The sequence below is a fragment of the Arabidopsis lyrata genome (assembly GCF_000004255.2).
Source record: "Arabidopsis lyrata subsp. lyrata unplaced genomic scaffold ARALYscaffold_1, whole genome shotgun sequence".
NCBI classification, from domain to species: Eukaryota; Viridiplantae; Streptophyta; class Magnoliopsida; order Brassicales; family Brassicaceae; genus Arabidopsis; species Arabidopsis lyrata.
In genome coordinates this window covers 27,405,224-27,432,814 of record NW_003302555.1, presented here as the reverse complement: position 1 = coordinate 27,432,814, position 27,591 = coordinate 27,405,224, and the positions used below count along the sequence as shown (strand labels likewise).

The following is a 27,591-nucleotide window of genomic DNA, read 5'->3' as shown; positions in this document are numbered from 1 at the left end:
ATGATTGATTATCAGTTGATTACTTATGTCCACATAATATAAAAAAAAAGCATATCCTGGACAATATTGAAGATAAGAAAATTCATGGAGAATCTAAAGACTGATCAAGCATTAACCAAATTTTATTCTTTTGAATGTTCTTTCGAGTTGACTTAGTCAACGGTTTTGTGGTTCCAACTTGTAAGTTGTAATTACGGCTGGCCAAGGTAACGGACCACTCTTGTCATTTTCTCTCAACCGAATCATTTTACACCGTCGAAATAATATCCTCATTTAATGTGTTCCCTCAATAATTTGATTCATTAATGTGACACTTATAAGAAGTTGACTTAGAACTTTTGAGATGTGCCTCATATACATAATCATAAACTTATATGCATAGCTTTGCCAACTAAAAAAAAAAAAAAAAAGATCCCTTCTTTGCACATTAAGGAAGAAATGGAGAGACATTGTGTGTTCGTTGCCACTTTTATGCTGATACTTCATCTTGTTCAAGCTCAAGATCAACCCGGTACATACAAATTTGTTGTTTTAATCTATATGTTCTTCAACGGTTTCTTAGACTATAAGATATATATTTTCCATCTATTATCTCAATAGGATTCATCAATGTGGATTGCGGTTTACTCCCTCGTGATTCTCCTTACAACGCACTTGGAACCGGTTTAGCATATACATCAGATGCCGGTTTAGTTAGCAGTGGGAAAACCGGTAGAATCGCCAAGGAATTCGAAGCGAACAACAGTACGCCGAATTTGACATTGAGGTACTTTCCAGACGGATTACGAAACTGCTACAACTTAAATGTGAGCCGTGACACCAACTATATGATCAAGGCCACATTTGTATATGGAAATTACGATGGTCTTAATGATGTTCCGAACTTCGAGCTTTACTTGGGTCCAAATTTATGGGCAACGGTAAGCCGTAGTGAAACTATTGAGGAGATCATCCATGTCACGAAATCCAATTCGTTACAGGTCTGCCTTGCTAAGACGGCAGAAACTATACCTTATATTAATATCTTGGAGCTACGACCATTGAGGAAAAATGTATACGTTACTGAAAGTGGCTCACTCAAGCTCTTATTCAGGAAGTATTTTAGTGAATCAGGTCGTACTATAAGGTAATATTTTTTTTTATCAAAATTCTTTTGTAAATTTAAACTTACCTTTTGATTTGTATGTTACTAGATTAGATCTCACATAATATATGGACAAAATATAAAATATGAGAAATTCTTCAAAATACCATACTTTTAAGTTTTGTTGCCAAAAATAATACTATTAGTTTAATGTTCCAAAATACCACCAAAAGTTTCTGTTTTCTAAAATACCACAAACACAAAATAGATTTTCAAGGGTTTAAAATTTCAAATTTTAGGATTGGGTTAATTATTTTAGATTTAGGGTTTAGTTTTTAGGGGGTAAGGGTTAGTGTTAATTATGGTTTAAAATATAGTTTTGAAGGTTGAAAATTTAATTTTAGTTTTGTAGTATTTTTGGAAAACCAAAAGTATAGTGGTATTTTTGGAAAAACCTTAAGTGGTATTTTTGGAAAATCAAAACATAAGTGTGTTTTTGAGAATTCCCATAAATATCTAGATTCTAAATTGATAATAATTACCTTTTAAATTAAAACCGTTTTTTATTCATAGTTTATGTTTTATTCCCAATTAAGAAAATTCAAAATTGATCCATATTTAAACAATCCCTCTAAGTGAATGAGATGGTTCGAAAACCAAATATCAAATCTTCTATAACTTAAAAATGAATCTAATTACTCTCTGAAATTAATTGTTCTAACCTAATAGCTAGGATATTTGTGTTTTAATGTAATAATTCAAATTAAATTTTATATATCTGAATTTTTGTCATACAAGAATTGTCAAACACATGATCACAAACTGTTGTTCTTCTAATTTTACATATTATGAATCTTATATAAATTTAATAGTTTACAATTTTTCAATTTGTAGGTTCTATTTTTTCTCGTACATTACTTTTTTTTTTCTATTTTATTAGTTTACAATTTTTTTCAAAACTCCTTGTCATTTGTTTTGCTATTTTATCTATTTATAAATAAATTACTTCTTATTTGTGTAATGTGGTCTAACATAAACTTGTGGCAGGTATCCAGATGATATCTATGATCGTGTATGGCATGCATCCTTCCTGGAGAATAATTGGGCACAAGTAACAACGACTCTAGATGTAAACGTTACTGATAATTATGAGTTATCACAAGATGTAATGGCAACGGGCGCAACACCTTTAAACGATAGCGAGACATTGAACATTACATGGAACGTAGAGCCTCCTACTACAAAGGTTTACTCCTACATGCACTTTGCAGAGCTTGAGACACTAAGGGCCAACGATACAAGGGAATTCAATGTGATGCTGAATGGAAATGATTTATTTGGACCTTACAGTCCAATACCGCTAAAGACAGAAACCGAAACCAACTTAAAACCAGAGGAATGCGATGATGGGGCATGTATTTTGCAGCTTGTGAAGACGTCAAAATCAACTCTTCCGCCTTTACTTAATGCTATCGAGGCTTTCACGGTGATTGATTTCCCGCAACTGGAGACAATTGAAGATGATGGTATGTCGATTCTTTACATTATTGATCTTAGTTACAAATATTTTTCGTGTTGTGTGTTGGTTCTTGTCTTCTTGATATCATCAAGCTTTACAATCGTAGCTGCTGCTATAAAAAATGTTCAAGATGCTTATGGATTGAAAAGAATCACTTGGCAAGGAGATCCATGTGTCCCCAAACAGTATTCGTGGGACGGTTTAAAGTGCAATTACTCGGACACTACTCCACCAATAATCAATTACTTGTAAGAAGAATCATTAAATAGATTTTCTTGATTTGTTCAATAATTTCCATTTAGGACTAGATATCTCACAGTTTCTTTCTCCAGAGACTTGTCTGGAAGTGGATTAACCGGGATCATAACGCCTGCCATTAAAAATCTTACTCACCTAGAAATATTGTAAGTCCATATCTCCACGGCTGACCAAGCCTATATTTTTTTCACCATTGGCAATGAATAATGTTTAATGAGTTATTTCACTTTTTTTGTTAATGGTAGGGCCTTGCCAAATAACAATTTGAGTGGAGAAGTACCTGAATTTCTAGCTGACTTAAAATCAATCATGGTCATGTAGGTTTTTCATGAGACACTACAATATTATTTACTCTTGCATTCTCCTGAACATGTTTGTTTATCTTTTAACTATACTCCAATAGAGACTTAAGAGGTAATAATCTCAGTGGTCCAGTTCCTCTCTCGCTTCTTCAGAAGAAAGGATTGATGCTACAGTAAGCTATATTTTTGTTTCTTTCCTACTGTTATCACGGCAATTGTTGTATTTTCTATCTTTAACAACACTCACATTCTGCAGTCTCGACGGCAATCCCCAAATTATTTGCTCAACTGGTTCATGTATGCACAAAGGAGAAGGCGAACAAAAGAGTATCCTTGTACCAGTGGTTGCATCAATTGTTTCATTGGCTGTTATTATAGGTGCACTCGTCCTGTTCCTTGTTTTCAGAAAGAAAAAGGCATCAAAAGTTGAAGGTATTAATAAATAAGCTCAAGAGTAATATTAAAACATATATACATACACATCAAACTTAACAAGATTTTGCCTTATAACCTTAGGGCCACTACCATCTTATATGCAAGAATCAGATGGTAGATCGCAGATAACCTCTGAACCGGCAATAGTGACCAAAAGTAAAAAGTTTACTTACTCACAAGTTGTGATAATGACAAATAACTGCCAAAGAATTCTTGGGAAAGGAGGGTTTGGAATCGTTTATCATGGTTTTGTGAACGGTATTGAACAAGTAGCTGTTAAGATACTCTCTCATTCATCATCTCAAGGATATAAACAATTCAAAGCCGAGGTAAACTCTCACTTTCGTCACTGTCTTAAATGAAAACATCAATGATTCAGCTATCTTTAAAAACTTGAACTTATGTATTTTGGCTTGGTGTTTAGGTAGAACTTCTTCTTAGAGTTCATCACAAGAATTTGGTTGGTCTTGTTGGGTATTGCGACGAAGGAGAGAACATGGCTCTTATATATGAATACATGGCCAATGGAGATTTAAAAGAACATATGTCAGGTAAGTAGACAAACATGACCTAACCATATAATATTGTTGTAGTTTTATGGTGATAGCATCAGACATTGATATCTTTCTCTCCATTAATTAAAACACAGGAAGAAGAAACCGATTTGTTTTAAATTGGGGAACTAGACTAAAAATAGTCATCGACTCTGCGCAAGGTTGGTTTACATAGTATCCCTAATATTTTTCTTATCTTTGTTTCTTTGCTTTTCATTTGATTGAACTTTTCGGATTTTGTGGTATAGGACTTGAGTATTTGCATAACGGATGCAAACCACCAATGGTTCATAGGGACGTCAAAACCACAAATATATTGTTGAATGAACACTTTGAAGCCAAATTAGCTGATTTTGGGCTTTCGAGGTCATTTCCGACTGGAGGTGAAACTCATGTGTCAACAGTTGTTGCTGGAACTCCCGGATATCTCGATCCCGAGTAAGTATTATAATTTAAAAGAATTAAGTTTTATTGGAAAAATAAACTGATAAAATTCTATGCTCCAAATTATCCAGATATTACAAAACAAATCGGTTGACAGAGAAGAGTGATGTATATAGTTTTGGGATTGTATTGTTGGAAATGATCACAAATCGGCCTGTGATCGACCAAAGCCGTGAAAAGCCATATATAGCAGAATGGGTGGGGTTAATGCTTACGAAAGGAGATATCATAAGCATTATGGATCCAAGTCTAAATGGAGACTTTGATTCTGGTTCTGTGTGGAAAGCTGTTGAACTAGCAATGTCTTGTCTGAATCCTTCTTCAACGAGAAGACCTACCATGTCTCAAGTTGTTATTGCATTAAACGAGTGTTTGGTATCTGAAAATTCAAGGGGAGGAGCGAGTAGGGACATGGACTCAAAGAGTTCCATAGAGGTCAGCTTGACATTTGATACTGATGTGAGCCCAACGGCTCGGTAGATTACACGATAAATTTGTTTATATGTTTTTATTTTACATATAACTATCCTCAAATTCGTGTCTCTCTTATAGGTCACCTTTGTTAATGAGCTATGAGCCTTTGACTTTGATACATGTTAATAAAAGTCAAAGTCTATTATTTTTCCGCCGTAATGTATCAGTTTCGAATCAATGCATTTTTTGTTTGGAAAATAAAGTTTTACGCTTGTTCTTGATTAGTATTGGAACACCTCGACCTCGGATGCTCCTGCGTTGGAATGTTATGGGATTTCCGTTGAATAGATATAGTCCAGCGAAGAAGATGATCACCATGCACGTGATTATATTTTTCTTAATCAACTATTAGCGGCTTATTTTATTGATTTGGCTAAGGATTGGCAAATTGATTTTTATTTTTGCTAGCAAAGTTGCTAGTTTTTTAAAGAACAAGACATTGGTTTATAAACATGGACTTATTGATGAGTTCGATCAATCTTCGGCGATGATGATATTTTCCTCGCCCTTAAACATCTTTTTGATTAAATTTCTAGCCCTCGTGAGTTGTTTCTCGATCTCGCAATCACGCGAGTTATTTCAAGATCTCGCAATCGCGAGGTACATCCGAACCTCGCAATCACGCGAGCTACATCCAAACCTCGCAATCGCGGGTGTAATTTCTATTACTTGAACCCTACGAACGGGTATAAACGTCGATGACATAATGGCTAGGTATATTGTAGCCGATTTGAACCCTACGATCGGGTATAAACGTCGATGATCGACAACCGGGTATAAAGCCGTTATTTTGAATACTTGTCTAATCACACACGTGTTACCACATATGAGCTTGCCGGGGGTATTGAGAGAACCGGAGATCGACGGTCGAGATGATCATCCAAGAATATGAAAATTATGAAGATCGAGAATGATCTAGAAGATTATCATATTTTAGTTTAGGAATATTTACATTTATCTCGAAAGTATAATTCACATTTATCTTTATCTTAGATTAAGAAATTAGATTAATCTTATCTCTATATAAGAGAATGTATCTTGTACAATTATTCGGATGAGAGTCTATTATAATTTTTCCGCAACACTTTTTGTGTTCTTTGCTATCTCTTATCAGAATTTTCAGCCAGTACCACAGGAAGAGTACTCACTCGCGGAGTAACAACATAAAAACCTGTATTAGGACATTACTTCTAATACCCATTACTTCTAGCATCAGAGAAATAACGGGCTGCGTATTTGCCAAAACAATTATCAATAGAAGCAAAGGGACATTCAGATTCTTGAACCACCGCATCATGTGAGACAATGGAATCACCCGTTTCTATGTGATATAGTCTCCACCATTTTTATCATAAGGATAATCTATAATCATTTGATGATTTCTCCTTTTCTTTGATTGCACACCATTTAAACAAACTCTAATCCGGATTATTTATCTATATATTTGGCTCGATTAAATTTGCTGATATTTTTGTTGGTAATTTTTTCTCTCTTGATTGAATCACCAATAGTAAATCTTTATATTTCAATTTAATAGTGTAGTTAACAGAAATAATTGTGTGATTCTAAGACTTTCATATACTTAGGGCCTGATTGGTTGCGACTGTAGCTTTAGGATTTTAGCTGTAGAAATTTGTCTGTAGATTTTTCTGCTATAGTTGTAGAATTTAGGCTGTAGAATTAAATGAAAGCATGATTGGTAAAAATAGCTGTGACTTTTTTAAAGTGAAAACATGAGATAAATATTAGGTATATATTTTGATTTTTCTTTTTAATTTTTACTACTAAACAAAAAAAACACCATCTATATGGCTGTGGAAAGACTCTAAAGACACAACCAATCAGGCCCTTAGTTAGATAAGCAAAAAACTAGAATCACTGGAGAACCTTGTCTTTATGGCAAAATTTAAGGAGATGTACTAAAAATAGACATATGTAACTTTCGTTATAAATACTTGTAAGCTTTGTTCATTTTTATTAAACTTTTAAAACATCATCAATTCTTCCATAGCAAATGAGGAGTAAACGCAATCCTCTCTCGGCCACTATTATCACTATCTTCACCATCCTTGCTATAGGTTTGTAATTGTATTTACATTTCCAACTGTTTAAGTGTTTTATTTATTATCATTCGAATCTAAATTAATTGTCGAAAACATGTTATTTAACAAAAAAAAAAAATTCAACTATCTTATGTTATATTTTTTAATCTTAAACGACGGAACTCAATACAGTTATTACCATAAAGTGCCTTTCACATTCAACTTATGGTGCATCTATTTGGCATCCCCTAATTATGGAATAGTTATATATGGTGATTGAGAACATACTTTAACGGCCTTTTTAATACCATTTTTTGGTGTTGCGCATACCTAGTAAAAATCAAGAGAGTAACAATTGATGTTAAACAAATTTCTATCTTTTTTTAGAAATTTAATGAAAAGTCCCTCATGGGCTGATCAATTTTAAACAGTTTAAGTATCAATCTATGCATTTTAAACCCTTCCAGTATCAATCTATGCAAGTATCAATCTATGCATTTTAAACCCTTGCAATAAATCATTAGTGAAAAAACATTTCAACTAAAGATCCATTACAAAAATAAGCCTTTGTTTATATTATCGTCGAAATACTTCCATTGAATCAATACTTTACATTTTGGTTTGTTAAAAGGTGAAGATTATAGTTTTCACAAAAATAAGGGAAACTGATGTTTGGTTAAAACATAACATCAGAAATATGATTGAAAATCTCAAACGATCATGTCAATATAACTATGATATCACTTCCTAGGCTGCATAAAACGACGGTTAATAAATCCATCTAGAGTTTTAGAAATTCAGCGCATTTGAAGAGAAGTATGAGAACGATATACGGTTTCTACTTTCTCACAAAGATTTATTTTTTATATATTTTAGCTAGAATTATATGATTATTGTTATTATATTTCTAGTGATATATTATTTTTCAACAATCAACTCTATATGTGTGTGTATTTTATTAATATACATAAATTTCGTTAAAAAGATATAAACATATATGTTCTATTGTTAAAAATGGAAACTTATATTTTTTGTGTTAAATATTAACCATAATAGGGGTAATGGAAACAATGGGGCAGAAATTGTGTTTTGAAGTTCTACCAAATACATATGGGGTATCTTTGAGTTCATCAACATGTGTCATTCAATGGTGTGCCACTCAATGTAAGAGGAAAGAAGCTAATGGGATCGGTACATGCAAGCCAAGGCCCAATCAAGAGAAAGTACAATATAGAAAACTGAAAGAAGAATGTCACTGCGTTTATAAATGTTCATAAAACTATATTAGATGGTGAACATTAAATCACATATTTGTTTACTATTTTATAAGAAATCGTAATAATTATATTTAATAATACTAAATAAGTAGACCATGATATTCTCTACATTAAAACATATTCATGAGATTCATTATGTTCATGATAAATGATCTTAATGATTAGGTCAACAATCAATAACCAACCTCAAAACAGTTAAAGAGAGTTTTTATGGAATATAAATAAGAAATAAACTATTTTAGAGATAAAGAGTCATAGTATGGTCGTCAATGTCATTTATTCTTTCTACGAGGTTCTCAAGTCACCTTTGTTACCCCCTTGGTATATATCAGATCGTTGCTTTGCCAAGGTAACATTATCGTTAACATTTATGTTTTAATATCGGGAAAATCACATTTTTAACCTTCAAAGTGTAACTGGGTAGCACTTTAAACCTCGAAAAAATTCCACTAACACTATAAACCATCAAGATTGTTTTACTAACACTTTAAACCTCCAAATTAACTTTTCTGTTTGCAAAACCATAAAAGATGGTGGAACAATCAATTTATGTTTGTTTTTAATATATATTAATTTAATTTAATTTAAATTTTAATTAATTTTATTATTTATTACGATTTTGATGATAAATAAAAAAAGTAAAAAAAAATCATCATCTTCGACTATTCACCGTCCGACCACAATTTTTCAGATTTTTATTCAGTTCATTGTATGTGTTCACCATCTTTTTATTCAATTGGTATTATGAGATTCAAATTTATCCACTGGAGAGAGTGAATACGCTTATGGATCAGTCTAAAAGATTGTTTCAACAATTTATCAAGAAATTTCATGGTCGGATGGTGAGTATACGAAGAAAATATATATTTTTTGTTTATTTAAAGAATTTTATTAATTGTAATAAATAATAAAATTAATTTAAATTCAAATTAAATTAAATAAATTTATATTAAACAAACATAAATTATATGTTCCGTCATTTTTTATGGCGGTGCAAACAAGAAAGCTAGTTTAGAGGTTTAAAATGTTAGTAAAATTATCTTGGTGGTTTATAGTGCTACTATAATTATTTCAAGGTTTAAAGTGCTACCCAATTAAACTTTGAGGGTTAAAAATGTTATTTTCCCTTTTAATATCGCTTAGTAAAATAAGTTTGGAGTATATATAGATTCCTATAAAATTCGAATGATTATATTCATATTTAAAAATTCACATTGATAGAATTTTTAAAGTAAAATCGTGCACAACCCGCGGAGTACCAAATACAAGATATCCACATGCAAGAACACAACTTGAAAACCAAGTGAAAGTAGTAGACTTTTTTTAACCAAGAGTCCTCTGTTTGAGAACTTACCACTTTTTTCTTCATAAGGTGAGAATTTTCAGTGGCTTTGAGAGAACCACTCTCTTTCTTAATTGTCATTTCTTTTATAACGTTTAAAGGTAAAGGGGGCATAAATGATAAACATAAAAAATACTTTAGGGTTATTTTAGAAAGACTTAAACCGATCCGGACTCTATTGGCTAAGATCCTCTGTTTTGGCCTGAGTCTCTTCTTCACGGAACTTATCAGTTTTCTCGTTCGGTATGGTCTGACGCGGTATGGTCTGACGAGTTACATTAGCCTTACGGTCATGCTAGAGGGGCCTGATGGTTCTGAGTTCTGAACATTTTCGCTTGTCACACCGCTGCTACCGAATGTATGGCTTTCAAGTGCCATTTTCCTGAATTTCTTCAAATCATCTCTGTATTGTGTTGAGCCGTAATCCGAGCTCCCGTCTAAGCTGTAGCTAGTGGTGTGTTCTGAAGCAGTTCCGTCGGTTACGTCATCTAGAAATAAGTTGCCTTCAAATACTTGAACAATCTGCAATGACCCTAAGTCACAAAGTCTTAGGTTTTATCCTAGTGCGAGGTTAAATATTTGCCACAAAGAATTTCAGTTTGATAGTACCTGGCTCATTGTTGGGCGGCGGTTGGCTGAATGGCGGACGCTAGCAGCAGCGCAAGCAACCACTCTCGTCATTTCGATGACATCAAAGTCATTCTCTAATCGTGGGTCAACAAAACCGTCAAACTTGCCATCCTTGAGAGCTTTTGTCATCAAAGGTTTCGCCTAGAGCATTTTGGAAAACTTAGAAGCTTAATCAAATTTGATGATTGGTGCTAAGGCAAAAAAAAAATCACTCACCCAATCAACGATGCTCTCATCGTCAGGAAATGGCATTGACATATCAAAAGGTCGGCGTCCCGTTATCAATTCGAGAAGCACCACTCCGAACGAGAAGACTGTTGAACTATAATCAAAATCTCGTATAAGTTAGTTATATTCACATTAGTTAGTTACTTGATCAAGAGGCACAAATACTCTGTTTTAAGGTTGTGTCTTTTAGATTAAGAGTTGTGTTCTTTCATTTACACATCACATCTGTTCGGTTTGTTTAAATACTCTAGAACGTGTGATTGTTAAACATATTACTCGAGTTGTAATACTTTTTCAAGTTATCAATAAAGATCAAGTTACAACCATTGTTCTTACTCTGTTTTTTTTTTCTCATTCCTTCAAAAGACTAACAAAGACATCTGATTTGTCAGTGAGTTTCCCAGAAGAGGCATATTCAGGGGCCAAGTAACTGCATCTCACAAGAAAACAAGTTTTAAAGACTGTTAGTATTGGTTATCAACGTATGGTTATGGTTGAATATAGAAAGGGTTTCATACCCGAATGTTCCCATAACCCGAGTGGAAACATGAGTTTCAGTGTCTGAACAAGACCTGGCGAGTCCAAAATCTGCTAACTGATGCATCAGGTTCAACATGATTAAGTTAGTTGGGGAGTTTAAATATATCTCAAAGATGTTTACAAGTTTAAATAATACCTTTGGCTCATAGCTATTATCAATTAAAATATTTGTAGCCTTTACATCTCGGTGTATTGTTTTCGGGTTACCTGATAACCACGAAAAATAAAAGCACTCTTATTGACTCCAAACACATAAAAATTCGAAAGAAATGTTCAAGACAGCCCATTGACAAAGAACTGTACTCACAGTCATCATGCAAGTATGACAGTCCTTTAGCTGAACCCAAGGCAATCTTCATCCTTTTTGCCCACTCCATTACCGGTGCTTCTTTCTCTGCAAATATGAAAGTGTTAAGTCACACAAAGTTACAAACCATTAATCGCAAGGAAGTTAACTTACCGTGCAGATGAAACTCCAGAGTCTTATTAGGCACAAACTCGTAAACAAGGAGTCTTTGACATCTGGTTATGCAATAACCAAGGAGTGAAACAAGATGTTTATGATGGACTCTACTAATGATCTCTATCTCCGCTAGAAACTCTTGTTCGCCTTGTCTGCTTCCAGCTTTAAGCTGTTTAATGGCAACCTCGGTTCCATCGGAAGTAACTCCTCTGTGAACATAGCCAAACCCACCTTGTCCAATGAGGTTGGTGCTGGAGAAGTTACCAGTTGCTTGAGCCAAGTCTTCGTATGTGAACACGTTTTGTGCAATGTCTGAGAAGCTACTTTGATCCCATTGCTGAAGATTATTATTTTCTACAAAATCGAAATCAAAAGATTACTAGTTGCTGAAGATTGTGTTATTTGTAAGCCATAGGACGCAAATTAAGAATTATCATCCAACTTTCCTGACTACATACCTGAACTGGGATGTCGATCGGCTATTCTTTTCCTCTTGCAGATAAATACAATGACGGCTGCAATAAGTAAGATTAAAAAGAGTGTTGATGCAACAACAATATTTGTCTTCTTTTTGCTTGTAGTGGAGTGTGAAGGAGACGAACATACCCCGGGAAATTCATCGACGCTAGTATTAAAAGAAAATTTTAGTTATAAAGTTTAAAGATTTCATTGTGAGTTTTTGTTTCAAACTCACCAAAGGTTTTGACAAAAAGTATAAGGAAGAGAGAGACTCTCGGAGAAACAAAAGGTTTTGCATTTATCCAACAAGGAGGGTGTTGTTTGGAGGACAGTCACGTGAAGCCGCCAAACCAAGTGGTACTAGCTCGAAGTTAATGAGGAGAGAGGGTCTGACAAAAGAACTGGAGTAGTGCACAAGTTGTCTCATTGTGTGCATAAAAACAGAACACCTCTGTTTTATGTTCTTTAAGACAAGTGTGTGAACTGAGCAAGTGAGAGAAAGGGATATTAAAAACCTTAAAGGCTGTGGTTTCCGTGGGATGCTCTGGGAGGCAAATATATGGTTCTGATTTGGGGTATGAACTTGTAAAATATTGGTGTTTAATTTTTACTTTCTTGCATTATAATTCCATTGCACGAAGGAGCTTAAGAGAGTTGAGAGAGATCACACGCATCTAAAACACATTAAGGTCTCGACTTTATTAGCTAAAAGATGTCTCAAATTAATGTACAATCATTACCTTAGTGTAACCAATCCTTTTTGTGCTCTATCAAGGAGACGTTTAGGGATTATTAGACCATTTAGCTCATTGCATGATAGATTTCTGCACGATTTAGAGTCAACAACAGAGTTTGCAACATGTTAGATTTTTTTCTGTGTAAAGAAGAAATTTCAGATTTTGTGACACTTGCGTCTAAACTTACATGAATTTCAATGATTCCATATCAGCCAAAAACTCTGGGACCGAACCAGTCAGATTGTTGTTAGACAAATCACTGCCAGAAAACAAATCCAAACCCATCAGCATATATTCAAATCACAACTTTCATATGTTTTCTGGTGTTTAGAATTACTTACAGTACTTCTAGTGAAGTTAGATTTGATAACGTGTCTGGTATCTCCCCGATTAAACCGCTGGCCGTCAAGTTCCTTTTTAAAGATCGAAATGAGAACAATTAACCTTTTGTGGACCTCTAAATAGCATTTGTGAAGCAATCCATATAATTATACTTACAGAGAAACGATTCTAGGGTGTTTGTTGTGTTTATACTTGCATTTAAGACCGTTCCACATGTATTCATGTGGAACACACGGGTCACCTTCCCAATCAATCTTCTCCCTACCCCACCTAGACTTTATTCGATCAATTGCATCGACTGAGAAGTTGTTATGTAAGTCATTTTTGGTGCTTGACATAAATAAATCAAAAAGTAAAAAGTTTGTTAGATAGTCGATTTACCCTCTGTTTTATCCGTTGCTTGTTTCCCTAAGGGTTTCATAATGTATACCTCCATGGCGTTCAGCAGAGGAGGTAGCGTGGAATCCAAGGTCCTTTGAAACGAAAAAGTGTACTCTCCGTTGGCATTAGGCCCGACTTCCTGATCAATTACTTCGGAGAAAGTGTATAATCTTCTCGGCCTAAAGGCTCTGACGATAATCCTGCCATTGTACATGATATGAAACTCTCTTGTTTCATTAGATTTGAGATCTTGGATCTCAGAAAAGTGCAGGCAAACGTAAAATTGTGAACCCGGTTCCACTCTGGTTAGCGAAATGTTCATAGGAGCGTCCGGGTCTGTTGGAACAGAGGCCGTGATCATAGCACTCTCTGGCGGCCGGTATTCATTGTAGACATCTACACTGTTATTGGTCCTAATCTGTGACCAATTCTCTAAGTTGTAAGGCTGCCAAATGCGATCAAAGACATCTGCTCCATAGACACCTGCTCTATATCTGAAAAAAATGAATAGGAGCATATTTAGTGCTTGTTCGTTCCAGAATTTTACATGAGATTCAAAAGTAAAACCTCAAGGGTCGGTTAGAGATTGAGCCAACGTCTGCTCTCAAGAAAGTCTGCAAGTATCCTGTTGAAGTGTTATTATAGGCTTTGCTATTGAGTTGACGCAGCTCTAAACCGGATATGAATGGCGTTGAATCCCCTGTCTTGACCAGACAGACTTGTAACCTGTCAGTGGTCAAAAGATGAATCATCTCAAAAACAATTTCTTCTGTCTCGTTGACGGTTGATACCGTCGTCCATCGGTTAACCCCGAGATGGAGCTCGAACCGCCTAATGGAGTTGTTGTCATAACCTCCGTGTAGGAAAGTTGTCCTGATCAGATACCTTTCTCCTGAGTTCAAATCAAACGTATAACAGTTTCTGAAACCGATTGGAAAACTCCGGAGGTACCTTGCGTAACAAGTAAATAATTTGTTTTAAAATAACGAGCGGTCTAAGTTAAATATTATTTACGAATGTTCTAATATAAATATTACCAGTGTTTTTCCTCTGTTTTGGTCTGGTACAACGATTTTATCTTGCTCCCAACACCCGTGGATATGAAGTCCGTATCCGAAATGTAGCTAATACCTGTATCTCTGTCTTTAAACGTGGTTCCTCTTGGAGAACCACACGATAGACTGGTAAATGTAAATTCTGTGAGGGAAAAAAAAAATCATCAGAAAGATAAATTTTTGAAAACTAAACCGACTTGGGATATTTATTAGTTATAAAAGTAAATTGGTTTTTCTTTGTACCTGAGAAAACTCGTGGCAGACTAAAGAGAAGACAAATGGTAAGTAGTACCATTGCTCCTATCAGATTGTATATCTTGGTTTAGTGGGTTTAGTTATTTGGTTTAACTTAACCAATTGTATAATTGTATAGATGGAGAGTATAAATACTTGTACAGTGATAATGAAGAATAACGAGAAATGTTTTGATAAACGTCTCTAACAAACTCTCTCAAATTATCTTCTTCTACAATCGTAATATGGTATCAGAGCCATCAAAGCTCTAATCTCCATTGATTTTGATCCGATTTCTTCGTTTTTGAGCTCACAATCGTCATTTCCATTGCTTGATTTCAAGAAACAATGGTGACTGTAGCTCGCGCCACTCGGAAATCTACTCGATCGAAGTCAGGAACAAGTTCAGCTGTTCGGAAGCCGTCGCGATCCACCGATGTTGTTGATTCTCCTCCGATCTCTCCTCCAGTTAACCGATCTCAAGTTTCTGGAGCTTCGCGAGTTCTCACAACGTCGGAATCTGGAGATCCGAATCTGTCTCCGTTTTTTATGCATAGCGCCGATCATCCAGGTTTGAATATCATCTCTCATCGCTTAGATGAAACGAACTATGGTGATTGGAGTGTTGCGATGCTTATCTCTTTAGATGCTAAGAACAAAACTGGATTCATAGATGGAACTTTGCCTCGTCCCTTAGAATCGGATGTCAATTTTCGTCTGTGGTCTAGGTGTAATAGCATGGTCAAATCTTGGCTATTAAACTCTGTTTCTCCTCAGATTTATCGTAGCATTCTTCGTATGAATGATGCTTCGGATATATGGCGTGATCTTCATAGTCGATTCAATTTGACTAATCTCCCGCGCACATATAATCTTACTCAAGAGATTCAGGACTTACGCCAAGGAACTTTGTCTTTGTCTGAGTACTATACTCGTCTCAAGACTTTATGGGATCAGCTGGATAGTACAGAAGCACTTGATGATCCTTGTATTTGTGGAAAAGCAATTCGTCTGCAACAAAAGGCAGAAAGAGCTAAGATAGTGAAATTCTTAGCTGGATTGAATGAGTCTTATGCGATTATACGCAGACAGATTATTGCAAAGAAGGTCCTCCCTAGCTTAGCAGAGGTGTATCATATTCTGGATCAAGACAACAGTCAACAAGGCTTTTCAAATGTTGTTGCTCCTCCAGTTGCTTTTCAGGTTTCAGAATCTGTCATGACTACTGGCATGGATCCTACTGTTTATTATGTTCAGAATGGTCCACACAAGGGGAGGCCAATTTGCTCTTATTGCAATCGTGTTGGTCACATTGCAGAGAGGTGTTACAAGAAACATGGCTTTCCTCCGGGTTTCATTCCTAAGGGTAAGAATGGTGAAAAATTTCAGAAACCAAAACCTGTTGCTGCAAATGTTGCTCTGGTTCCTGCAGGATCTATTGATCATCCTCAAAGTTTGGAGAATATGATGGGTACGCTAAGCAAAGAACAACTTCAACAGTTCATTGCTATGTTTAGCTCACAGCTTCAGACTCAACCTCAGAATGTTTCTGCAGTGGCTAGTACTTCTCAGTCTGACAACATTGGTATTTCTTTTTCACCTTCCACCTATTGTTTTATTGGAATCTTGACTGTTGCTCAGCATACTCTTTCCTCTACAACATGGGTAATAGACTCCGGAGCCACACATCATGTTTCTCATGATAGAAATCTTTTCTTGACAATGGATACTTCTATTATGAGTTCAGTGAATTTGCCAACAGGTCCCACTGTGAAGATCAGTGGTGTTGGTACTTTGAGACTCAACAACAGCATTCTTCTCAAGAATGTGTTGTTTATACCAGAGTTTAGATTAAATCTACTCAGTATAAGCTCTCTGACTGATGATATTGGTTCAAAGGTGATTTTTGACAAAACTTCTTGTGAAATTCAGGATCCTATCAAGGCCCGGATGCTTGGGAAAGGTAGAAGAGTTGCAAATTTATATGTGCTGGATATTGAAGATCCTCCTATCTCAGTGAATGCGGTTGTGGACATCAGTATGTGGCATAGAAGACTTGGTCATGCCTCTTTACAGCGTTTGGATGTTATTTCAGAATCTTTGGGAATTACTAAGCATAAGAACAAAGGATCAGATTATTGTCATGTTTGTCATTTAGCAAAACAGAGAAAGCTCTCCTTTCCTTCTCCAAATAAAGTTTGTAATGAAATCTTTGATATGTTACACATTGACATATGGGGGCCTTTCTCAGTTGAAACAGTTGAGGGTTTTAAATATTTTTTGACAATAGTGGATGATCATTCAAGAGCAACATGGATTTATTTGCTTAGAAACAAGTCTGAAGTTCTTACAGTATTCCCTGGTTTTATTGAACAAATTGAGAATCAGTATAAGGTTAAAGTGAAAGCTGTAAGGTCTGATAATGCACCAGAACTGAGATTTGTGAGTTTGTATCAACAAAAAGGTATTGCATCGTTTCATTCTTGTCCAGAGACACCAGAACAGAACTCGGTAGTGGAGCGTAAACATCAACATATACTCAATGTTGCTAGAGCTCTCATGTTTCAATCTCAGGTACCACTTTCTCTATGGGGTGATTGTGTTCTAACAGCTGTTTTCCTCATCAATAGGACTCCTTCACAGCTTCTAATGAATAAAACTCCTTATGAGATCCTCACTGGTACCCCTCCTCAGTATGATCAGCTCAAGACATTTGGATGTTTGTGTTATAGCTCTACTTCACCAAAACAGAGGCACAAGTTTCAGCCTAGATCGAAGGCTTGTGTTTTCTTGGGATACCCTTCTGGTTATAAAGGATACAAGCTTATGGACTTGGAGAGTAATACTGTTTTCATATCCAGGAATGTTATTTTTCATGAGGAGGTGTTTCCTTTGGCTATTGATCCTAAGTCAGAGAAGTTTTTGGAGTTATTCACGCCAGTGGTTCCTGTGCCTTCAGGTATTCAACAATCTTCTTTCTCTTCTCTTCCATCACAAATTTCTGATCTACCACCACAAATTTCTTCACAGAGAGTTAGGAAACCACCTGCTCATCTGTCAGATTATTATTGCAATACTATGCAATCTAATCATAAATATCCTATTTCATCTACTCTTTCTTACTCTAAAATTTCTCCATCTCATATGTGTTATATTAATAATATCACAAAAATTCCTATTCCCACCACTTATGCTGAGGCACAGGACACCAAAGAATGGTGTGAGGCAGTTGATGCTGAGATTGGTGCTATGGAATCTACTAACACTTGGGAGATTACTACATTACCAGCAGGCAAGAAAGCAGTAGGCTGTAAATGGGTATTCACATTGAAATTTTTGGCTGATGGTAGTCTTGAAAGGTATAAAGCTCGACTGGTTGCGAAGGGCTATACACAGAAAGAAGGTTTGGATTATACTGATACATTCTCTCCTGTTGCTAAAATGACCACGATCAAGCTGTTGTTGAAAGTTTCAGCTTCCAAGAAATGGTTTTTAAAACAATTGGATGTGTCTAATGCGTTTTTGAATGGAGAATTGGAAGAGGAGATATTCATGAAGTTACCTGAAGGTTATGCAGCAAGAAAAGGGATTCAATTACCATCTAATGCTGTTTGTAGGCTGAAAAGATCCATTTATGGTCTTAAACAAGCTTCCAGACAGTGGTTCAAGAAATTTTCTGGTTCACTTTTCAGTTTGGGTTTTCAAAAGACTCATGGTGATCATACTTTATTTCTCAGGGAGTATGACGGTGATTTTGTTATTGTTCTGGTTTATGTTGATGATATTGTGATAGCTAGCACAAGTGAAGCTGCTGCAACAAAATTGACTACTGATTTGAAGCTGAGATTTAAACTGAGAGATCTTGGTGATTTGAAGTTTTTTTTGGGGCTTGAGGTTGCTAGAACGACTGCAGGGATTTCTTTGTGCCAGAGAAAATATGCTTTAGAGTTGCTGCAGTCTACTGGTATGCTTGGATGTAAGCCGGTTTCAGTTCCAATGATTCCTAATGTGAAACTGATGAAGAATGATGGTGATTTGCTAGAAGATAAAGAGCAATATCGCAGAATTGTTGGTAAATTGATGTATCTGACCATAACCAGGCCAGATATCACTTTTGCTGTTAATAAGTTGTGTCAATTCTCTTCTGCTCCACGTACTACTCATCTTGCTGGAGCTTACAGAGTTTTGCAATATATCAAAGGAACAGTGGGTCAAGGTTTGTTTTATTCTGCTTCCCCTGATCTTACATTAAAAGGGTTTGCAGACTCAGACTGGGCTTCCTGTTCTGATAGCCGCCGTTCTACTACTGGTTTTTCAATGTTTGTGGGGGATTCTTTGATATCTTGGCGGTCAAAGAAACAACACACCGTTTCTAGGTCCTCTGCAGAAGCTGAGTACAGAGCTTTAGCTTTGGCAACTTGTGAGATAGTCTGGTTATACACTCTTCTTACTTCTTTAAAGACTTCTCCACCAGTGCCTATCCTATTTTCAGATAGTACTGCAGCCATATACATTGCAACAAATCCAGTTTTCCATGAAAGGACTAAACATATTGAGATAGATTGTCATACAGTTCGGGAACGATTGGATGATGGCCAACTGAAGCTACTTCATGTGAGAACTGAAGATCAAGTAGCCGACATTTTGACTAAACCATTGTTTCCTCATCAATTTGAGCATCTTAAATCCAAGATGAACATTCTCAACATTTTTGAATGCTCATCTTGAGGGGGCATATCAGATTGTATATCTTGGTTTAGTGGGTTTAGTTATTTGGTTTAACTTAACCAATTGTATAATTGTATAGATGGAGAGTATAAATACTTGTACAGTGATAATGAAGAATAACGAGAAATGTTTTGATAAACGTCTCTAACAAACTCTCTCAAATTATCTTCTTCTACAATCGTAATAGCTCCCATAATTCTTTTTCACAAAAAAAAAAAAATTATATATATGAGTAGAAGAAAGTGACGATTCTCTTTCCAAGAAAAAAGAAGAAAGTGACGATTCAGATGAAGAGAGGTGAGATTTATATTTGGTTGCAGAGCCTTTTTGTTTTTTGTTTCATTTTTTTTTGTTATTTCTTAGCAATTTAATGCAGAGCGTATTCGTAAAGCTAATGAATATAAGAAGCTAGGCTCTCTATATAACAAATCATAAAGATTAGAAGAAAAAGAAGAAATATAGGGTTAGATATAGAACGTTTCAAAGTCACGAAAAAAAAAAGACCATGTGGGTTGGGTTGGTGTTTAATAAATTGAATAACGAGCTTAACTAAACATTAAGCTCCGGATCAACAGGTTTTATCGCAACACTCACCCAATTTCCAAAGACTATTCTCGAAAATAGCACTAAAATAACTAAAAATACTCGAAAATATCCGAAAATACCAAGTAATATTTGAAACACCCAAAAATATCCGAAAAAAAATATCTGAATAGATCCTAAACTTCAGAATCGAAAGAATGAGAACTGAACCAGAACCAAACCGAAACAGTTTCGATTCCTATATGGATCATAAACTATAGAACTGAAAAAAAACAGAACCAAAGCTGAACCGATATGAATATTCGAACGTCTAAGCCTAACTGTGAGTGAACGTGCTTATTGATGAGTAATTCTAGGGGTGGGCATTCGGGTATGCGGGTCGGGTTCGGGTAAAACCCGATCGGGTACGGGTCTTTCGGGTAGAGGAGTTTAGGATCCAATAGGGTAAATCTAAAATATCGGTTCGGTTTCGGTTCGGGTCTAATCGGGTTCGGGTCGGTTCGGGTTTAGATTTTTAGAACCGCTAAATACCCGAAAAAATCGGGCACCCATCGGGTTCGGGTATTTTATACCCAAATACCCAAAATTTTACCAAATACCCGAATTTTACCCAAAATTTTACTCTAATATCCGAATTTTATCCGCAATTTTACTCAAATATCCAAGTTTCACCCAAAAATTTATCCGAATAACCGGAATTTTGTCCAAATATTTAAAAAATTTACAAGCATCTCGCGTATAAATATATTTAGTCTTAAATATATAAATATAAGTGCATTTAATTTTTGGTAATTACTCTCGGATATTTGGATATAAATGTATTTAGCTCAAATATTACATATATATAAAGTTTTTATATGTATAAGTATAAGTAATTTTGGGTAATCGGGTACCCGTTCGGGTATCGGGTTCGGATCGGGTTTTACCCTATACCCACGGGTACGACAATACAAGACCCAATAGGGTAAATAGCTAATACCCGTACCCGCCCCGAACCGGTTTTTTCGGGTCGGTTTCGGTTCGGGTACTCGGGTACGGTTTTTTTGCCCAGGCCTAAGTAATTCTATATAATCGTGGGTCTACCGTAAAACATGATACATGTTTTTGCTCTTAATTTACGTACGATTACTCTACTTTCAAATCTAGTTTTGGATGGACCTTATTATGATCTGGCTACCGAAATTTTAATTACGAGATTTCAACATGCATTTATTCGATCAACTTTTGCCTTTCTTGGAGTATAAGAAAAAAAATAGAGACAGTATTTCCTTCAATGCTAGAGTTTTCACATAGGTGATTAAAAGACAAATTTGATTAGAAAAGTCTTCAGAATTTAATTACTTGTCTTTTTTTTTTTTGCTCATACACATGGATTATTTAATTGGACAAAATGTCAAAACAAAATCATCAGCTATGCGTTTTCGCTGAAAAAAGCATGAAATATTCATTTGGTGAAATATATATATATATATATATATATATATATATATATATATATATATATATATATCCAATTTTTATTGACTTTTCTATTAAATTGTAAACTTTGGTTGGTTAATTTTGCTAAATAAGGCATGCCATTAACAAACACACTCTGGAGCCTTTTAAATTTTTTAAGGAAAAAGTAATCCTTTGTCGATTAGTCTGGTCCTGGTGATTTTTTACCAAACAATAATGAAAGGCGCCGGGGAGTGCTTGTTACCGGAACTTGACGGTGGACGAGAAACGCTAGAAACATGTTTGGGTCCTAAATCCATGTCCAGGATCGATCCAAAATTAGCAGAGAGTTGGTATGGTGGTTTGTCAGAGATGAGATGAGTCCGATACCGGAGCTCGTGATGTGCGACACGCCGGATCAATGCCGAATTAAAGAGGGAAGCGTTGGTGAGATCTTTTGACGGAAGAAAGAATTTACGTATGTCGATAACTAGAAGATTAACATAATCGGAGATATAGTGGTATATTAGGTGTATTTCCATAGGAGTCCTTATTTAATACTTTGTGATCCCAAAGCTTTTTCAGTTACGTTTCATCACGAACAAAGTGATAATCGAACTCAATATGCATTTTTCTCTCATGGAAACAAAATTTGCAGCAATGTGCAAAGCCGCAGGGACAGACCCACGTTGGTCTTGGGTGGAGCATGTGCCCCATACCCAATCCTATATATATAATATAAGCTAGAACCTATATGTAACTAAAAATGCAGCTCTTTTAGTTGTTTTACACCAATATGTGCCCCACATCAACCAAAATTCAAGCCCTTCTATTGTTCTTTTATTGATTTTTTTTTTTTTTTTACTTTATATCAATTTAATTGTAACTAATGTAATCAAAATTTTAATAACTATAATATAAGTTAGCTAATTAAATTATATTTAGTATTTATATATATAGTGTCCCATATAATATCCACTAATTGGCCCATGTAGTAAACACCAAATTTGAAAGAAGTACTCGATCCCACGTTAACACTCGTGTGACAGCACTCATCGATCTATATTCTGCAAAGGGACATTCATATTTTGAAGGGTTTTGTGCAAAAAAACCCTCGAAGTAGCCAATTTTTGCAAGAAAACCCTCCATCTCAAATAAATGCAAGTCAATACCACCATCTCAAAAGTCACCCGCAATATAGCCCTCGCGTGTATCGATGACGTGGCAGCCGTTAACTCTGTTCCAAAACGTCACGACGAGTGAACTTTTGTGCAAAAAAACCCTCAAAGTAGTCAAGTTTTGCAAGGAAACCCTCAAAGTAGCCAAATTTTGTGCAAAAAAACACTCAAAGTAGCCAAGGTTTGTTTTGAAAAAACGATTGTTGGAGAATTCGATTGTACAGGGAAGCAAATGAAACAATATGGTAATAATCGATTTTGATATCTTCATAAATTTCTGATCATTGGCATGATCAAAGTAAGACATGGTGGAGCCATTTATAGGAGAAGGAAAAATCTAGAGTTGAACAAAAGAATTCTGTAAAATTTACATAAGTTTTCTGTAAAACCAGAAAATCTTCTGTAAAAGCCCAAATTCGTCGCAAAAGAGACAAAATATTTTGTAAGGCTCAGAGCCTCGAAAAATGTGCAAGCCACGAAATCAACTTCTGTAAGACTCAGAGCTTCGAAAAACATGCAAGCCACGAAATCAACTTCTGTAAGACTCAGAGCCTCGAAAAACGTGCCCGGCACGGAATCACCTTCTGTAAGGCTCAGAGCCTCGACAAAACATATATTACTTCTCTAAAAATCATAGCTAACTCTTGCGTATATTTCGTATTCTCGTTCACTCGAATTCCATCTTTGTAATCACGGAAGCACGATTATCGTTAATAAGAGAAATATCTCCGTTCGCTCCCAAAAACTCGTACTTATTTATTATTGCAACTTCGGTACGAACAATAGGGTGGATAGATTTACATACAACAATTTTTATTTTTGGGTATTATAGGTAAACCCGAACCCGTACCCGAATTTTAAAATACCCGAAAGGGTTTTTTTGCAAAAATTGGTTTAATGAAGGTTTTTTTTGCAATTTGGCTACTTCGAGGGTTTTTTTTGCACAAAACCCACTGACGGAGTTAACGGCTGCCACGTCATCGATACACGCGAGGGCTATATTGCGGGTGACTTTTGAGATGGCGGTATTGACTTGCATTTATTTGAGATGGAGGGTTTTCTTGCAAAAATTGGTTACTTCGAGGGTTTTTTTGCACAAAACACCAAGTCATGTGAGACAAAAATAATAATCACCCGTATCTAAGTCATATAGTCGATCGCCACCCATTTTTACCATAAGGATAATCTAAAAACATTTAAACAAACTCTAAAGCGGACCGTTGAGCCTTTTTATCTCATTTTATATTCACTGATATTTCTTTTGTAATTTTATCTTGTCTCTTGATTGAATCAATCACCTATTAAAGAACTTTGTTTAACTTAATGGTGTAGGTAACAGAAATAATTGTGTGATTCTAAGATTTCCATATATGAGAAAGCAAAAAGATAGAATCAATGGAGAACCATGTCTTTAGGACAAAACTTTAAGGAGGTTACGATGTACTAAAAAAAGACACATGTAACTTTCGTTATAAATACTTGTAAACTTTGTTCATTTTTAAAAAACTTTTAAAAGAACATCAATTCATTCATTTTTGAGATGAGTAAACCCAATCAACTCTCGGTCACCATTCTAAGTATCTTCGGCATCCTCGCTATAGGTGTGTATTTACATTTACAACCGTTATTATCATTCAAAGATAATATATTTGTTAAAAATATGTTATTTCTTTTTAAAAATATAAATTTGATTTTTCTCCAATCTTATGTCAAATATTAGTTTTTTCCCTAAACCACCGAACTCAATAAAATTGTTACCATATATATATCTTTCACATTCAACTTATAGTGCATTTTTTTTTGCATCCCCTAATTATGGAATGGTTATATATGGTGATATAGTACATAGTTTAATGCACGTTTAATACCTACTAAACATGAGATAGTAAAAGTAGATTTTAAACTAATAGTATAAGGCCTGGGTAAATAAGCAGGTATAAGAAATAAATGTAAACGACATTTACTAATAATATTCGAATTCTAAATGGTAACACACATACTTCGTTTAGATTTGATCTGATGATTTATTTAGACACTGATAAACCTCATACATTCCACTTTGGAATAGAGTTTAACTATTTATTCCACCATGCTAAAGCAGATTTTAATTTTTACGCACTCGATACTGATGTTATAACAGCCAAAAAACATTTATCAAAAATATGATATGCATCATATCAAATCTTTATTTTAATAGTACTAAAAATAATTAAGAAATTAATAAAACATAGTTAGTAAAAAATGAAAACATCCACAAAAGAATTTGGAAAACCAAAATTTATTTTTTAATATATTTGCCTATATGTTGTAATCTCATAAATAATCATTTTACCTCATGTCAGACTAATTTTTTAAATGAGTTCAAATTTAATAAATAAAACATAAATAAATATATAACATTCTTATCAATTGATCCAAAATTCATTCCTCTACGCTCATTACTTAATAAAGTTATTTTGTGTTTTTCACTTAGAGGCATTGCATATGTTGAATTTATAAAATAAAACTATACTAATACTCTTATCAAGTAATTAAAATTCATTCCTAAAAACTCATAAAAGATTTCAAGTTTATTTTTGTCTTCACTTACGTATAAAAAACACTACATTCTAACGAGAGATAGAATGTTTATCTAACTAAATTAATATTAAATAACTTATATATATGGTTCTTTTTAATTTCAACATTCATTTCTATAAAATAATTACTATGCTAAATGAATTATTAAAATTTGATGCATGTAAGAATCTAATTGACAAATGACACATGTAAATTAGCATGCATATACAATTTTTATTGTTAGTTTTTTTTTGTCTTTTTTTTGGTGATAGAAAAAAAAATTGCATAAACACATGTAAAAAAGTATATGTAGATATGTATTTAAGAAAGAAAAAAATAATTTCCTATTTCCTTAAAGAAAATAAAGTTTTTTTTGGAAACGTGTCAGCATCTAATCGATAAATTTAACACATGCCGCGATCGTGTAAATGACTAACTTTGAAAAATCAACTTTATATAGTAAGATATATTTATTTCTTTTCAAGATTTGAAGGAAAATAACCCTTCAAGTATTGGCCATCAATTTTAATTAAAATTTTCAAGTATCAATCGATGCATTCCAAACCCCTCAACTAATAAGTGATAATAATGTTTCATGTACAGATCCTCTCAAAAAAAAACTATTATCGATCTTATCATCTAAACATTACCATTAAATACATACTCTACATTTTGGTTTGTTATTAAGTGACGAGTATATTTTTCCAAACATAGGAGAACGCGGTGTTAGATTAAAAACAACATGAGAAACATAATAAAGTTGATTGGAAATCTATGTACCACTTTCTAGCATGTATAAAACGATGGAAATTAATAAATCTATGTACAATTTTAGATGTTAAACGCATTTGAGATAGAAGAGAAGCATGAACATTATCTACGCTTTAGTGTTTTTTATAAAGATTAATGTTTTTAAACTAATCATAGTTATAAAAACTATACATATGATTATGGTTATTATAGATATAATGATAAATTATTTGCAAACAATCAACTACGTATATACGTACGTGTGTGTATGTGTGTGTTTTAATAATATAAGAAAATAACTTCGTTAAACATTCAATATAATATATATGTTTATTGTTTATAATGAAACTGATATTTTATGTCTTTCATATTTAACTCTCTTTTTTTTTTAACTATAATAGGGGTGATGGTAAATGAAACAGTAGGGCAGAGATTGTGTGCTATAGTTATACCAAATGAAAGTGTTGACGGTAAATCATTTGTATCAACATGTGTGATTGAATTGTGTGTCCCTCTATGTAAGACGAAATACGCCAATGGGACTGGTACTTGCAGAATACAAGTCCCGCAAAGGAAACCACGCAAAAAAGAAGAGAGAATGTCACCCAGGGCACCGAAAGAAGAATGTCTGTGCGTTTATATGACTTACAATAATTGCCCCACGGAAAAACGACAAAATCTGTAATTGATTCGTTTAAAAATGCTCATAAAAACATGAGAAATATCAGACCATCAGATCACCAAGTTAAATTTACAAACTGCAAGTCAATCACATTTTTGGTTTTATTTTATAAGAACTCGTAATAATAATATTTAATAATACTAAATAGTCACTTTGGGCTAGTTTCGTGAGTGTGTGTGATCATCACATGAGTCTTGATTCGCATATTATAATCTTTTAAATAAAAAATAAATTAGGTTTTATTGTTTATAATAAATATTTTGTGCATTTCCTATTAATAACTTTTTTGAATATTTATTTTATACAAGGAGCTTATTATTTAAGTATATTAAATATTAAAAGTTTAAATTCGCATACATGTATACTTTTGTTCTGAATAATTATAAAGGAACTTATTATTTGAGTATAAAATATTAGAAGTTTAAATTCGCATAATGTATACTTTTTAGATATGTTTTTAGAGAGATCACACGCATCTAAAACACACTAAGGTCTCTTTATTAGCTAAACATCTATCAAATTAATGTACAATTATTACCTTAGTGTAACCAATCCTTTTTGTGCTCTCAAGGAGACGTTTAGGAATTGAAACATGTAGCTCATTGCTTGATAGATTTTGTTGATCAAAAAAACATTCTTCTGTCTCGTTGGCGGTTAACACTGTGGTCACCCCGAGGTGGAGCACGAACCGCGGCAACCCAGGAACCTAAGGCCCATTTACATGATTTAAACGAACATCAAGGTGCTTTGCACATTTCGTCAGGATAACTTCTCCTTATGTCACGCCACAGTCAATATATACTCAAAGGCTAATGGTGTAATCCACCATTCTCAATGTTAGTGTCTACCATGAGACGAACGATGCTGATCTTCCGTTATTGTTTAATGTAGTTTCCTTTGAACAACATGTGCTA

General features: G+C 34.4%; 3 protein-coding genes and 2 long non-coding RNA genes across 6 annotated transcripts; 3 read left to right on the top strand and 2 right to left on the bottom strand.

The window, feature by feature from the left end:
* The first annotated feature begins 345 nt into the window (after positions 1-345).
* Positions 346-5,294, top strand: LOC110225277 (probable LRR receptor-like serine/threonine-protein kinase At1g51820). 2 transcript variants are annotated; one of them, XM_021014604.1, is made up of 13 exons: positions 346-511; positions 601-1,126; positions 2,132-2,610; positions 2,710-2,851; positions 2,936-3,007; positions 3,107-3,178; positions 3,289-3,336; positions 3,420-3,595; positions 3,680-3,927; positions 4,023-4,149; positions 4,248-4,313; positions 4,401-4,590; positions 4,668-5,294. In XM_021014604.1, the coding sequence occupies exons 1-13, from the start codon at positions 439-441 to the stop codon at positions 5,074-5,076; spliced, it is 2,628 nt and encodes an 875-aa protein (XP_020870263.1). In that variant the 5' UTR covers positions 346-438; the 3' UTR covers positions 5,077-5,294. The 2 variants fall into 2 exon arrangements, with proteins under 2 accessions (XP_020870263.1, XP_020870262.1); XM_021014603.1 differs by having other exon boundaries at positions 3,265-3,336.
* A 1,416-nt stretch (positions 5,295-6,710) lies between these two features.
* LOC9327728 lies at positions 6,711-8,460 on the top strand. The gene is made up of 2 exons (XR_002329710.1): positions 6,711-7,148; positions 8,169-8,460. It is a non-coding gene; the product is annotated as an uncharacterized LOC9327728 (long non-coding RNA).
* Positions 8,461-10,940: 2,480 nt separating this feature from the next.
* LOC110224465 (probable LRR receptor-like serine/threonine-protein kinase At5g59680) lies at positions 10,941-14,028 on the bottom strand. Its single transcript, XM_021010551.1, has 11 exons — positions 13,512-14,028; positions 13,287-13,428; positions 13,130-13,201; positions 12,976-13,047; positions 12,792-12,875; positions 12,051-12,217; positions 11,590-11,946; positions 11,437-11,523; positions 11,266-11,336; positions 11,108-11,184; positions 10,941-11,019 (listed from the first exon to the last, which is right to left on the bottom strand). The coding sequence occupies exons 1-11, from the start codon at positions 14,026-14,028 to the stop codon at positions 10,941-10,943; spliced, it is 1,725 nt and encodes a 574-aa protein (XP_020866210.1).
* Positions 14,029-14,046: 18 nt separating this feature from the next.
* On the bottom strand, positions 14,047-14,727 carry LOC110224464 (probable LRR receptor-like serine/threonine-protein kinase At1g51860; the record flags this gene model as incomplete). The annotated part of the gene is made up of 2 exons (XM_021010550.1): positions 14,047-14,462; positions 14,549-14,727. Coding segments are annotated over 2 exons (576 nt in total), but the record flags the coding sequence as incomplete, so codon positions are not given.
* Positions 14,728-23,613: 8,886 nt separating this feature from the next.
* LOC110224673 lies at positions 23,614-26,838 on the top strand. The gene is made up of 2 exons (XR_002329172.1): positions 23,614-24,287; positions 26,397-26,838. It is a non-coding gene; the product is annotated as an uncharacterized LOC110224673 (long non-coding RNA).
* Positions 26,839-27,591: the final 753 nt, after the last annotated feature.

Bases quoted from the DNA above. Each gene is read 5' to 3' on its own strand.
- LOC110224465 (XM_021010551.1), bottom strand. From the start codon at position 14,028: ATGCTCCTATTCATTTTTTTCAGATATAGAGCAGGTGTCTATGGAGCA. The intron at 13,202-13,286 runs GTAAGTATAATT...ATCTTTAAAAAG, and splicing joins CACCCTAGAATCGTTTCTCT to GAACTTGACGGCCAGCGGTT. The intron at 11,524-11,589 runs GTAAGTTAACTT...TCATATTTGCAG, and splicing joins TCTGGAGTTTCATCTGCACG to AGAAAGAAGCACCGGTAATG.
- LOC110225277 (XM_021014603.1), top strand. From the start codon at position 439: ATGGAGAGACATTGTGTGTTCGTTGCCACTTTTATGCTGATACTTCAT. The intron at 3,179-3,264 runs GTAGGTTTTTCA...ATACTCCAATAG, and splicing joins TTAAAATCAATCATGGTCAT to AGACTTAAGAGGTAATAATC. The intron at 4,591-4,667 runs GTAAGTATTATA...CAAATTATCCAG, and splicing joins CCCGGATATCTCGATCCCGA to ATATTACAAAACAAATCGGT.